General features: G+C 46.1%; 1 protein-coding gene across 1 annotated transcript; it reads right to left on the bottom strand.

Moving 5' to 3' along the window:
- Positions 1-676: 676 nt before the first annotated feature.
- C1QL3 (complement C1q like 3) lies at positions 677-9,629 on the bottom strand. Its single transcript, XM_053409606.1, has 2 exons — positions 8,593-9,629; positions 677-1,333 (listed from the first exon to the last, which is right to left on the bottom strand). The coding sequence occupies exons 1-2, from the start codon at positions 9,178-9,180 to the stop codon at positions 1,154-1,156; spliced, it is 768 nt and encodes a 255-aa protein (XP_053265581.1). The 5' UTR covers positions 9,181-9,629; the 3' UTR covers positions 677-1,153.
- Between the last annotated feature and the right edge of the window lie 2,567 nt (positions 9,630-12,196).

Raw genomic sequence — 12,196 nt, 5'->3', positions numbered from 1 at the left:
AGCATCGAGTATCCACTTTTACGGTTTTTCCTTATAGGCCAATGGTTATTCGTGCCTGTGAAAAAAATGTTGCACCTGGAGACACTGCTGATAGTGGGCATATGACACTGGAAATAGGGTATGGTCTCCCCAAAAAGATGACCCACATGGTGGGAAGAAGTCTTTGTAACACTTGACTAGGTTTTTAAAGCAAAGGTAAAACACCAGATCATATACCTAATGGAAACTGCATGACAGAACTGGACTCTTCTATGGTTTTCTCTCTTTTGCACATTGATTCAGAGCACTGCAAGTGCTTCCATGTGCATGTGGCCCCTTTGCTTGTGCAGAGACTGCCCATTCACTTCAGTGGAGGCAGCAGAATTATTTGCATAAAGGAGTTTATACACAGATTTGCTCCCTCTCTTGAGATGAATGGGTCAACCCTTGTGGGTGATGCAACTCCTTCTGCATATGCTGGAGCTACAAAATGTGTGTAAGAAATCAACGGACTGGAGCAACAGAGAAAAATGGAAAACGAGACACAACTGTGCTACAATCATTTTCAACCCCTGACTTGCATCTATATACAGTTAAATTAGAGCTAAGGCTTGAAGCAGGTTAATTTTCTATTTCTAGGTAGTTAAGGGCATATAAGGACAAGGCAAATAATTCCTTCGGAGGGAATAAGCAAAAATTCAATTACATCTTCTTTTTATTGTAAAATCATTCCTCACCACATACTATGAGTTGGATCCACACGCATCATAGTTAGCAGGTAAGTCACAAGTACCAAAGCTGATGGATGGATAAAAGCAGCAAGATCATAGCACACCAAAAGTATCATATATGCCGAAGAAATAATTCAGTGCTTTAAAGATTTTTTTTCCTCTATAAAAGTTGTGATCTATATAGGACTTCATTCACATGGACACTAACAACAAGGAGTATTTTGCTTTGGTGATTTTGGATCACACATCTGTTTAACTTGCTCTATATTTTTTTAAAACACACTCTCTGGGTTGTACAGATGTGAGTCAGGTAGCATTTTGCCCCACGTTAATGAGGTGTCCCTCGGCCAGTATCCTCTGGGGTTCTTGATTCGTCGATTTTGTGTTTTTTGCCACATGAATCCATCACTTAGAAGAATGTGATTTTGTGTTTCACTTAATTATCAGTCAGCATAAATTATAAATCCAGAAAATGTGCTGTATTTGTTGTTGTTTCCTCCATGTGCTTTCCCTCCATCTAATTTTATGTAGACTTCATCTCCAGGCTCCAAATGTAGAACGACGCTGTTACTGGCATAGTCGTAGTTTTGGTCTGCATCCTGAGCAATTGCACTAGCTCGCACCTAAATGAAACAAAACATAATGAGAATATGTGGTTTGCAATTATAATACTCGTCAGTTCTCTGGAACGGAAGTAAACAGGTGGCTTGCTCCAATGCTCTTCTTGGTAGAAAAAGGTTTTGCCTTTACCACTGTGGCTACTGACATATTACAGACTAGCAGAAGAGTCAGCCATAGCAAAATATTTTAACTTACACCACCCAACATCAGCTTGTTTGACTGAATAATACATGACTACCGTCTATCAACATACGCCTGTAACCTTTCGCAAAATCACTTCTAATAACTAGAAACACTATTTTATGTATTTGTTTCCCATATGCATAGCCAAGGCTGGATTTAGGTTTGATAAGGCCAAAGCTACTGAAGGTAATGGGGCCCTTTATATGTCCAGCTGTCCTTTGTCAACAAATTGTCGCTGTTTTTTTGTGTTGAATATATGCTATATAGTAATTTATGGACCTAATAGGTATCTAAAGCCATTTGGACATAACAAAAGGCTAGCAGGCAGGGCCCATTATTTCCATCATAGGAGCCTACACAACACAAAACACTGTTGCTGTATGTAGGTTTTATTTTATTTGCTTTTTATCTTATATTTTGGAAATGTACATCCAGGGTTGTTGTTTTTTACATTTTTTGGGGGGGGGGGCAAGAGAGTGGGGTCCTAAGCTGTAGCTTGTTTAGTTCATACGTAAATCCGGCACTGTACATAGTCCATGCTCTTGGTTGCTCAGGGTAGTATAGGTGAGGATTATTCTTCTCATGTTAGGATGAGAAACAGACAGGCCCAAGGTCAACCCAAGAATTGTAATGCTAAGAGGTGTTCAGAACCAGTACAACACTATACAGAATTGTGAAACAAGCAGCGATAGAGCATGATGCTGAGTTCTGTGAGCCTGGTGTGCTTTGCACCTTATTTTCCTTGAACTGTGCCTCCCACTATGCATGACAAATTGCTTCTGACACGAAGGGGAATTTTTCAAAGCAGCTTGTGAACATATGAAATGATACAGGAATAAGCTAGCATTCCACTGGGCCAGCACAATCCCACCTAATGAGCCTAAGCAGAGGGAGGGGGTTGGGGGAGGCCAAGAGAAGCTAGCCACAGTCTCGATCTCATGTCAGATTCAACAGGTATGCATCCGTCTAACATTGCACTTGACTCCTGTTGGCTTGGTTCGTGATCAGAATCAGGCCCATTGTAGGAGAAAAGGATATGAGATTATCATAGAGATGTCAAGATGGGTAAGTATATAATAAAACCACCCCTTGATGCCTTTGAATCAATGAACTTTACATCATGTTGAAGGCAGAGTTTAAACTGATGTACGAAGAAGATGCAACACAGGAGCAGGAGCAAGCTACAAAATCAACTACCTCCACATTCATTGAATATATGCAGTTTGAAAGCCATTCAGCAAATTTAACTAATGCAGGGAACATGTACATCACACCAGCTTTTCTGATTTGAGATTATATTTTAAAATCCTGAATTCTTAATTATGCAGTGTCTACAAGCTTAGAGTTGTAAGTGTCTTGGAGTTTTAAAGAATGCCATATTGAATTTTATATAATTAACAAACCTGGCCACAATCCTAAGCCCACTGAAGTAGAACTGCACATAGACCAGTTTAACAGAATCGTTCAGAAAACTTAAGAGTTTGGTTTCAGTAGCAAAATATTTAACTATTTATTTGTATGCGATTTATGTTAGTATAACACATCATCTGCCTTGTTGCCTGTTCTTATTCCACCACAGATATACATGACTGCTGATGATTTAGTGCTTTTGCAAACCTGAACTAAATAATGCATAACTTGGCATGCAATCTCCTGGATATATTTTTTTAAAAATCTTTTTGGAATTGAAAAATGTACAGTAAGTAAAAAAATAATAAATACACAGATGCCTTTCAAAAGTATAAATGACAGGTTTTCAAATTAAATTTTCATGTGATATGATCCCACATTAATTCAGAAATGTTAACAATGGATAAGACTTTTCACCATGCTAGATCTCATAAGGTATTAGGAAGCTTAGAAATCACAGAAGCAGGAAAAACCTCCTCCTGTGCATCATATAGCAAGGTTCGGAAAGGCTTAAAAGATTTGTAATTGCTTAACAAATGTTCTAATTTAAGCTGATATACTGTATAATATCCTAGGCAATTCTACTTTGGATTTGTACCTTCAGAAATATGACACATATTGAAGTGATCTGCCTTGGCAAAAACTATCAAATTGTGTATTTCCTAAGGGTTAACGGGTGCTTGGGAGGAGCAGGTGACTTCAGACCATTAATCCCAGAAATATTCATCCCTAGGAATTACCCTGTTTTGAGATCATTACTGATATTACAAATAGTAAAGAGGAAGAATGGATGATTGGTTTTGTTTGAATTATTATCACAGAGTTTTAAGTTCAACCAATGTCTGCATTTTATTCAATCAGACTGCTTAAATTATCGTGCAAATTCCATTCATGCACTATTTAAATGCTGCACGTTGAATTTATGTAGCATTTTATGTTACAGTCTGATGAATCCTCCCCACTCCCCCACAAAAAAGCACGAGGTCTATTTTGCTATTGGCTCTAGCATTAAACGTGCTTCATATATCACTATGAACACCATGTAAAGGCAGTGGGCACTCTCCACAGCAATGGACATTGTCTGCACTAAAAGAATTGAAAGATTTATTGATTGAACTCCTAAAAATACTTTGCAGATTGCAGTCATTTTGTGTGCAGCTACAATGCCTTGTGACTTAACCTTGATCCCATACAATGTGTGTGCTACCTTTGCAAGACTCTGCCTCTTTTGTTGTTTGGCAACCAATGTAATTTCTTTTTAAAGCCTATAAGGACAATCTTAGAAAAAACCCTATGTGTATTGCAGCACACGTTAAAGGTGCCTCAAAATTAAAAACAATTAATGTGTGTGTTACATAAGTTTCACAATGGCTCGCCTCACTGAGTTATACAAGTATACAGGGACATTAAAACTGCAAACAAACCAATTATGTTATAGCTTCAGCACTTCTATATTTAAGCTAACTGTTAAGGAAGGCAATGTGTTACATGGGAGTCCTTGAGATATTCAATAAATGTTGCTCTTGAATGATTCCACCCCCAACCCTGCGAGTCATATTCACTCTTGGTACTCATGCTTTCCTACATTACCATGCTGAATCTATTAACACCCTGCTCTCTTTTTGGCCAGTCCCACCAATATTTTGTATTGAAAGCTCTATTGTCCAAGTTCATTAGCTGCCAGCTTCATCAGATCAGTCCCCCAAACTAAAGCGACTCACTAATTTGAAAAAAATGTCTTAAGAATTTCTTATGGCTGAATAAATATAAACTGAGTTCAGAGCTGCATGATCAATATTTGTCTATTCTGTTTGTATAGTGACTAAATTAAGCAATTTATAAATGTCTGGAATTATGTACTTAGTCTATCTTCAGGCTTATTTTAATATTTATGATCATAAAAATATGCCATGCACTCTACTGTGTTCTGTTTTTATTTCTATCATGTGTTAATAATGCTTTTTAATAACCAAAATTAAAAAGTTTTTTCCCCCTTAACCAGATGGTTGTACGTGTGAGACATGGCAATTTGCTGTGCTGTATTTAATGTTTAACAATGTGGTCTCATCTCTAAAAGCAATATTTATGGCAGGTGTTTGCTAATTTGATTAATTTCTACTGATGTCCCCATAATTTCATTTTTACAGTGCTTTTGAGAAACCATAAACAAAAGGTTAAGTGGCGTATCAGATTAATATACCAGCCTTTGATGCTTCCATCTGTGATCTGCCGTTTAACACAAAGCTGAAGTGACTGAAAGAGCTCTCATCTGGTTACAGTACACTGGTATTCCCCAGTACCAGTGTTCAGCAATTTCAGCTTCATTATTCTGCCTTTCAGGAAAAAAATCTCTTCAGTCTCAGGCACTTTCTACAAACACGCAGTATCATATTTCAGCTTTTTTGGAACCTTGGTTAGAATACTGTGAAATCATGTTCACTGTGCTACCTACAATTAAGGCTATATAAAGTAATGAATGAAAATAAAATATTAAAAGTGAACCCCTAATAGTCTGGTGAGTCGCTGTAAACATGAAAACAAAAGCCCTTTGGGGAGAAACGGTGTAATCTATGCTTATTGGACAGCATTTAGCACCCTACTGATATAAAATAACTATTTAGAAGTAAATGTAAAATTCATACTTTCTGATAAAGGTTTGAAAAGCTACCTTATTTCTAAACTTACGACATGTGATATAGTTTGATCAAACTCCTTTTTTGGTTTTCCCTTTTTTAGGATTAAATGTTTATTGATTGTGCATACATCTGTAATGTTTATTATACTTTATTTTCACCCATAAACAATCTATTGGACTTCTGCATCAACAAAGCCCTTCTAGGCTCATGTTCTGACTCATTTTATCTTACCCTGTGCCATTATCAATCTTGCTTACAAAGACAATAATTAATGCAAGTGTGTTTGTGTGTGGTATGTATGTCAGATCTCTGGGGGCCACTTTAAAGCCAAAGGAAGCAGGCAGTTGTGCCACCATTTTGACTACTTAAAATGGATTATATATGCCTTTCACTTTATAGAAATGTGTGATCTTTTAATGTTTGGCCTAGTGAAGCCTTGAAGTGTGGCTGGGAAGGGGTGCCAAATTTGGAAGCAAAGATGACGTTGTTTTAAAAGCTTTCCTCTTCACAGACCTTCCTCTTAACAGAGGTTGGAAAGTTCCTTCCCCTATGCGACCCTGTGGATGTGTAAGCCAAACTGAGCACCGCAGGACTTGTTGCTGAGTAAATAAAAAACATATATTGATAGGGTTGTAATGCCGGGGTTATGTTTAGTGCAGTGCCAGCGGCGTCATGAATCTTGAACTTATGCTTGTCATTCTAGCATTTACCCTCCCCGTCTTTCCATCTGTAAATGCTGAGTTTGTATATATAAAAAAAGTTTTGGTGTTTTTTTAAAAAAATACCGCTGGCCACTCTCCAGGTTATTATGCCTAAAGCCACGAATCTGGGGCGGAAAGTTCCCATTCCCTTGAGCCCAGTCCCTTCCCAGCCCCGGCCATTTTCTTCCTGTCTCGAGGAAGCGTGGGTGGGTCCCCCAGAGAGATCCTTTCCAACCTGCTCCGTCGTCGGAGCAGATGGAGAGCCTCCCCTGTCTCGAAATGGCTCCTTCTTCCACTGCTCAGGAGCTTCTCCTCACCCCCGGGAAGCCGCCCCTCCACAATCCCCACCCTCTTCTCCTTCCGGCCCGCCGGGCGACTCCGGCGCCACGAGGAAGGCGCGCAGCAAAAGGCCCGCGCTTTTCCCTCGCCCTCCGGCGACGCGCGAAAGGAAGGAAGGGCGAGGGAGAGAGGGGAAGCATTTCTCGACGGGACTGCTTTTCATACCAGTTTTTTTTATTTCCATTTAAAGCACACACACGCAAAAAACCCACAAACGTAAAAACTACGCCTGCGCGCCGTGCGCTCTTTACTTTCTTTCTCCTCGCTTTTTGCAACCTGGCCAACAAAATCCCCGAGGTGAGTTGTTCTGCCCTTAATGACTGAGCGCGGCCGGATTCGCGCCGCGTCCACTGAGTCCTTATAAACCCATTTTGTTGTTGTGGCCTCGCTCATTTGTGACTCTGAGAAGGCGGCTGGGGGGCAGGGAGAGAAAGAGGAGGAGGAGCGTTTATTAAGAGACCCAATTAAACGAGGCGGGGGGGTCCTCTCTCTTGCCTCAGAAACGACCACCATGGGGGGGTTTCCACTAGACGCCGCCTTCACACCTCGGGAAGGGAGAGGAGGCGGGTGCCCCAGTGGGGACGCGCCCGCCCCAGATTCCTATTCCCGGATTCCCCCCCCCCGGGGGGCTCCTCTTTCGCACGAGTCCGTTTCCCTCTCTCTCCCAGGACTCCTTTCCCCCTCCCCGGCATGAATTGATTGACCCGGCGCCCGCCTGCTTTTTGCGACTCACGGCCCACTGAGCCCCATCAATTAGGCACTTTCACTCTCTGTACTTAATGGGAGGCGGGGCGGAGGGCAATGTGCGCTTTTGCTGCGAAAGGCGGCCAGCCCGCCCTTTTGCACCGGGCTCATCCTGCCAACATTTCTGCCCCCGAGGCACCAGCGACTGACTGAACCGCCCCTTCCAACGCGCCCACTTAGGCTCGGGTGCCAGACTGCAGCTCCCATCATCCCTGGCCATTGGCCCTGCCAACTGAGGCTGATGGGAGTTGGAGTTTCACGTCGATGGGGGTCGCAAGCCCCCCATCCTGGGGTTGCCGCCAGCCGCAGCTCTTTCATAAGGACGCGCGTCCGACGTCCCGTGGAGCCTCCGCTGTTTACCCTCGCGGAGGAGGGGAGAAAGGAAAGGCGTTCACGTGGATTTGTCTTATGGATGAGCACAGCTTCCTCCCTAATTTAGCCTTTCCTCATATGGGAAGGGAAAAGCCCTTCCTTGCCATTTATCCAGCCGCAGGGGCCGGGAGAAGGGAGCAGCTCGCGCAACTTAAGTCGCCTCGGGAAGCAGCGACGCTTACTCAATACTTTGCGCATACGGAGCTGGCGGGCTGCCTCGGGTGTAACGGCAGCAGGACGCTGCAGCCGATCCCTGTGGCTTTTCCTTGCCATTGCTAGACTTTGCTGCCTCCTGGGAGCCTCCCGCAGCTCCTCCTTCCTCTGAGCGGGCAGACCTTTTTAACGATCCCGGGGTTGTCTGTCCGTCGCACCCCCCTCTTCCTCACCACGTTCAGGTTCAGCCGTTCAGCACGTGAACAAAGAAGAGTGTCTACCACTCACAGCTCCTAAAAGTCTCCAAGCTAGTTTGACAAAAGAGATCTCTTAACATTAGGAATTAAGCGCTGGGCACCTTCCCAAATCTCACCATCTCCCCGGCTTTGAGGCTGCCTCTCTTCTACTCACTACCACTTCCAGGCGGCGCTCCTCTGAATTCCTTTGGGTTCGGGGCTGGCAAACTCCCCCCGGCAGAAATTCAACAGGTGCAGCTTTGGCACAAACGCGCTCTTCTCGCCTTTGCCTCACCTGTTGAATTTCCACCTGGCTGGCCAACCAGGAGAATCGTGCCAGGCAATACCAACGCGGGCAAACAAAAACAGATGGCAAGCCTGACCTCTTTGGCCTCGATCCGAGCTGCTGCTGCTGCACCCCTAAAGCGGACTCCCCTCCCCGCGGCTTTCTCCGTCCCTCCCTCTCTTTCTCCCCGCCAGGCCCCACCTGGTTGTTCTTGCACAGATCTGCCCACATGCTGGTGCCGTCGCCGCCGCGCATGAGCACGTGGTAGGTGAAGAAGTAGATGCCGGGGATGGAGCAGGTGAACTTGCCCGTGGTGGGGTCGTAGTGGTTGCCCAGGTTGGTGACGACGTCGTCGAACTTGAGCACCTCGTAGCCCTCGTGCTGCCGCTTGAGGCCCGCGTAGAAGGCGATCTTGGGCACGGTGCTGTAGGTGGCGGCGCTGATGGCCCCGGCCGCGTTCAGGCCCGGCGCCCCGGGCGGGCCCGGCAGGCCCTGGCGCCCGGGCTCTCCCTTTTCCCCCGGCGGGCCCACGGGCCCCGGCGGGCCGGGCTCCCCCGGCGGCCCCCTGGGCCCGGCCTTGCCCGGGCGGCCGGCCTCTCCCTTGGGGCCCTGGATGAAGGTGGGCAGCGACTGCATGAGGCCTCGGTCCGGGGTGGCGGCCGTGCTGGGCGCCTTGGTGCCGCCGTAGGGGTCGCACACCATGCGGCAGGTGCCCAGCATCTCGTAGTGCGCCGACGTGCCCGCCGAGCTGACCAGCACCGGGATGAGGATGACCAGCAGCAGCACCATGACCACCCCCAGCGCTCCGGCCGCGATCAGCCGCCGCCTGCTGCCCACCAGGCGGCTCAGCGCAGGGCGATCCTCTTGCCTGCTTTTGGACAAAATCTTGATGGCGGGACGGGAACCTCCTCGAGCCGAAATCCTCGCGGGGCACCTTCCCCGCGTCCCAGGGGGCTGCTCGCCCTCGTGCTCCTCCTCGCGGCCGGGAGGAGCGCGCCGGAAGGGCTCCTTCGCCCGATCCCCCAGGCCGAGTCCCGAGAGCTTCGCTCCACGTCGGGGGCACCTGTGGCTGCCGCCGCCGCCGCTGCTCCCCTCGAGAGGAGCCGCGCACACTTTTATGCTGCTGCTGGCGATCGACTTTTTCCCCCCGCCTGTGCCAGCTCGAATCAAGTTCCCTTCTTCTGCTCCTCCCGATCGCCTCTCTCGCTGCCTTCCCGCGGGTTTTTTTTCTTCCCCCCTTCACCTCTCCCCCTCTTCTTTTTCCAACCCCTTCTTTCCGTCACTCATTCATTCTGTCTCTTCAGCAGTCAGCTACACCAGCTCGGCGAGGTGAGCGGGATCGGAGATTCCTGGGGAAATCCTGCTCGCTCCACAGCCGAATGGAGAGAGAGAGGGGGGCGCTCCCCGTCGTCCGCCTTGGCCGTCTTCCTCGCTGGAGCTGCCGGGGTCCGCGAGCCGCTCGGTGCCGCTGCCGGGAGCTGCCCACAGGCTCGTCGGAGCGCGCGCAGCCACGACGAGAGGAGGCTGGCAGAGGCGCCGCCGGGGTAATTTATAAGCGCCCGAAAGCGCAGGGGAAAGGGGAGCTGCCTTGGCATCTCATCCCAGCATCTGCTCGGCTCATCCCACTCGCCCAGAGTTTGGCATCTCCCTGACAAGTGTGGGGAAATGTTTTCCTCCCCTCTCTCCCTCCACAACCCCCCTCCCCGTCTTACTTTTTTTTTTTTTTTTTAATTCTCGCTGAGCGGAGAAATTGTGAGCATTTCCCTTGCTGAGCCCTGAGTGATGACAGCTCCCCCACCCCGTTTTCTTTCCTTTTTTTTTTTTTTTTTTTTTTTTTTGCTGGAGCAGATCAAGGAGGGGGAACAAGAGAGATCTACTTAGCACCTTTCGGATAACCTTCAGATCACTGATCCAGAATGTAAAGGTCACCCACACTTCTTGTTGGATAGTTCCCCCAGCGGTCTCTGTCTGTCATGTGAAATATCACTTTTAATACAAGGGCAGTGTATTACAGTTCACCCAGCAAAAAGCCATTTGGAAACAGCATCCACTCCAACCACTGTCATGCACAGAGTTGGATGTGTTTCCCGGTTTAAATCTGCATCTACCCAAAACACATGGAAAAATACCCTCTGTTTCTCTGGAAATTAAATGCGGAACTATGGTAGTATGTAGGATACAAAGGACTTTCCCCTGCTCTTTGACCAGACACTGTAGCATTATTATTATTATTATTAGTCATCTGTTAACAATATTTCCTTAGGCAACACTGTAAATATCTTTATAATAGTGCTCCTTTAAATATATCAGGCTAAGAGACCTCCAGCAAAGGTGATATACATCAAAGACAAGAAGTTTCTGTGCCAACTCTGAGCACGTTTTCCCAAAGAGAGGTTCCCATCCTCCCCACTGGAGATGGGGTGAATGTCATTCTCTGGCAAGGTGACTAAGCCACCAGCTTTCCATAATTTGAACTGGTAGTTCTCTGCAACAGATATCAAGCTAGTACCATTTCCCTTCCAAGCACAAGGCAGAACAGGGCTGCCTTAAACAAATAGGCCAAATTGATTCCTAAATCATACTTCTGCATTCAGGAGCAATTGGACGTCAATCAAATGCAGGTGACATTTGCCTGTCAATACAGGGATGATGGCTGAACGAGTGTGACTTATTACGGCGGGGCAAGAATCTGAAATGAGTAAAAACAGCAAATAAGCAAATAACACCATCCCCGGTGAGTGTCGATCAGAAAGCTGTGATCTTGTCTGGGGCTTGCGTAGCACGAATCTCTTCTTTATAATACTGCCCCCCGCCCCCCGTGGACTCCCGTTCTTTTTATTCTGTTCCGTAACACAATAAGGTCAAAGAAGCAGCCAGTGGGGAAACAAAGATCCATCGATTCTTCCTTTTAAGTAGAAATGTCAGCGGCTCCTTGCACTCTTCCCTAAGAGAATCAAAAAGCAAAGAGTGTGTGGCCACACCATGCCACAGATGGACCAGCCCAGCTCCTTATCTCCACAGTGTGCTGCTGATAAAAGCCTCAGCTTTTGGCATTTGTAAATATTCCCAACGCCGCCCCTTTTTCTGATTTTTGTCAGAGCTCAACCTTTAATAAAGTTGTTATCTCGCAAAGACACAATCCAGTTGCCAGATCCCTTTGCTTCAAGCTCCCAGGCCATCCTGTGAAAGGCTTTCTTCTTCTTCTTCTTTTTAACGGGCGTCTGTCTTGTTTATGCTACATCAACTTCTCCCCAAAGGAAGGTTTTCTTTGTAAAGAGAGAGAAAGATGGAAAAGTCAGAAGTGCAACCAGTTTTTTGTATTCCTTGCATCAACATTAAGTTTTCAGAGCATCATATTTAGCTATAAAAAGTATGCACAATCTATCATTAAATATTATTGCATTCATATCCTACCTTTCCTTCAAGGAGCTCAAGGGGGTGAACATGCCCCCCCCACTACAGCTTATCCTCACAACAACCCTGTGTAGGTAGGGCGGAGAAGCAGTGGCTGAATGGGGATTGCACTAGTCCAGCACTCTGACCACTACACCACACTGCTACTGACAAAATCATTCCTCATATGTGGATCATTATGTAGCCAAAACATAAGAGGGAAGTGTCAGCAGGCTGAGAGAACCTCCAAGTTGCAGAAGTACCAAAAAAAGAAAAGGGGAAAAAAAGAATAGGGAATAAAATCTAAGGGGCAAGGTGGGGGGAAACAGCATGTTCAATGATGATTGGATATTTACTGACTTTTAAAGATGAAAAAAAATGTAGAAGAGAAAGGCAAATAAGGCGTGGCTTC

The sequence above is a fragment of the Podarcis raffonei genome, chromosome 12 (assembly GCF_027172205.1).
Source record: "Podarcis raffonei isolate rPodRaf1 chromosome 12, rPodRaf1.pri, whole genome shotgun sequence".
NCBI classification, from domain to species: Eukaryota; Metazoa; Chordata; class Lepidosauria; order Squamata; family Lacertidae; genus Podarcis; species Podarcis raffonei.
This window is presented reverse-complemented; position numbering and strand designations above follow the sequence as displayed.

Excerpts from the sequence above, each read along its gene's own strand:
- C1QL3 (XM_053409606.1), bottom strand. The coding sequence starts at position 9,180 with ATGGTGCTGCTGCTGGTCATCCTCATCCCGGTGCTGGTCAGCTCGGCG. Across the intron at positions 1,334-8,592 it reads ATCTGTGCAAGAACAACCAG|GTGCGAGCTAGTGCAATTGC; the intron begins GTGGGGCCTGGC and ends TGTTTCATTTAG.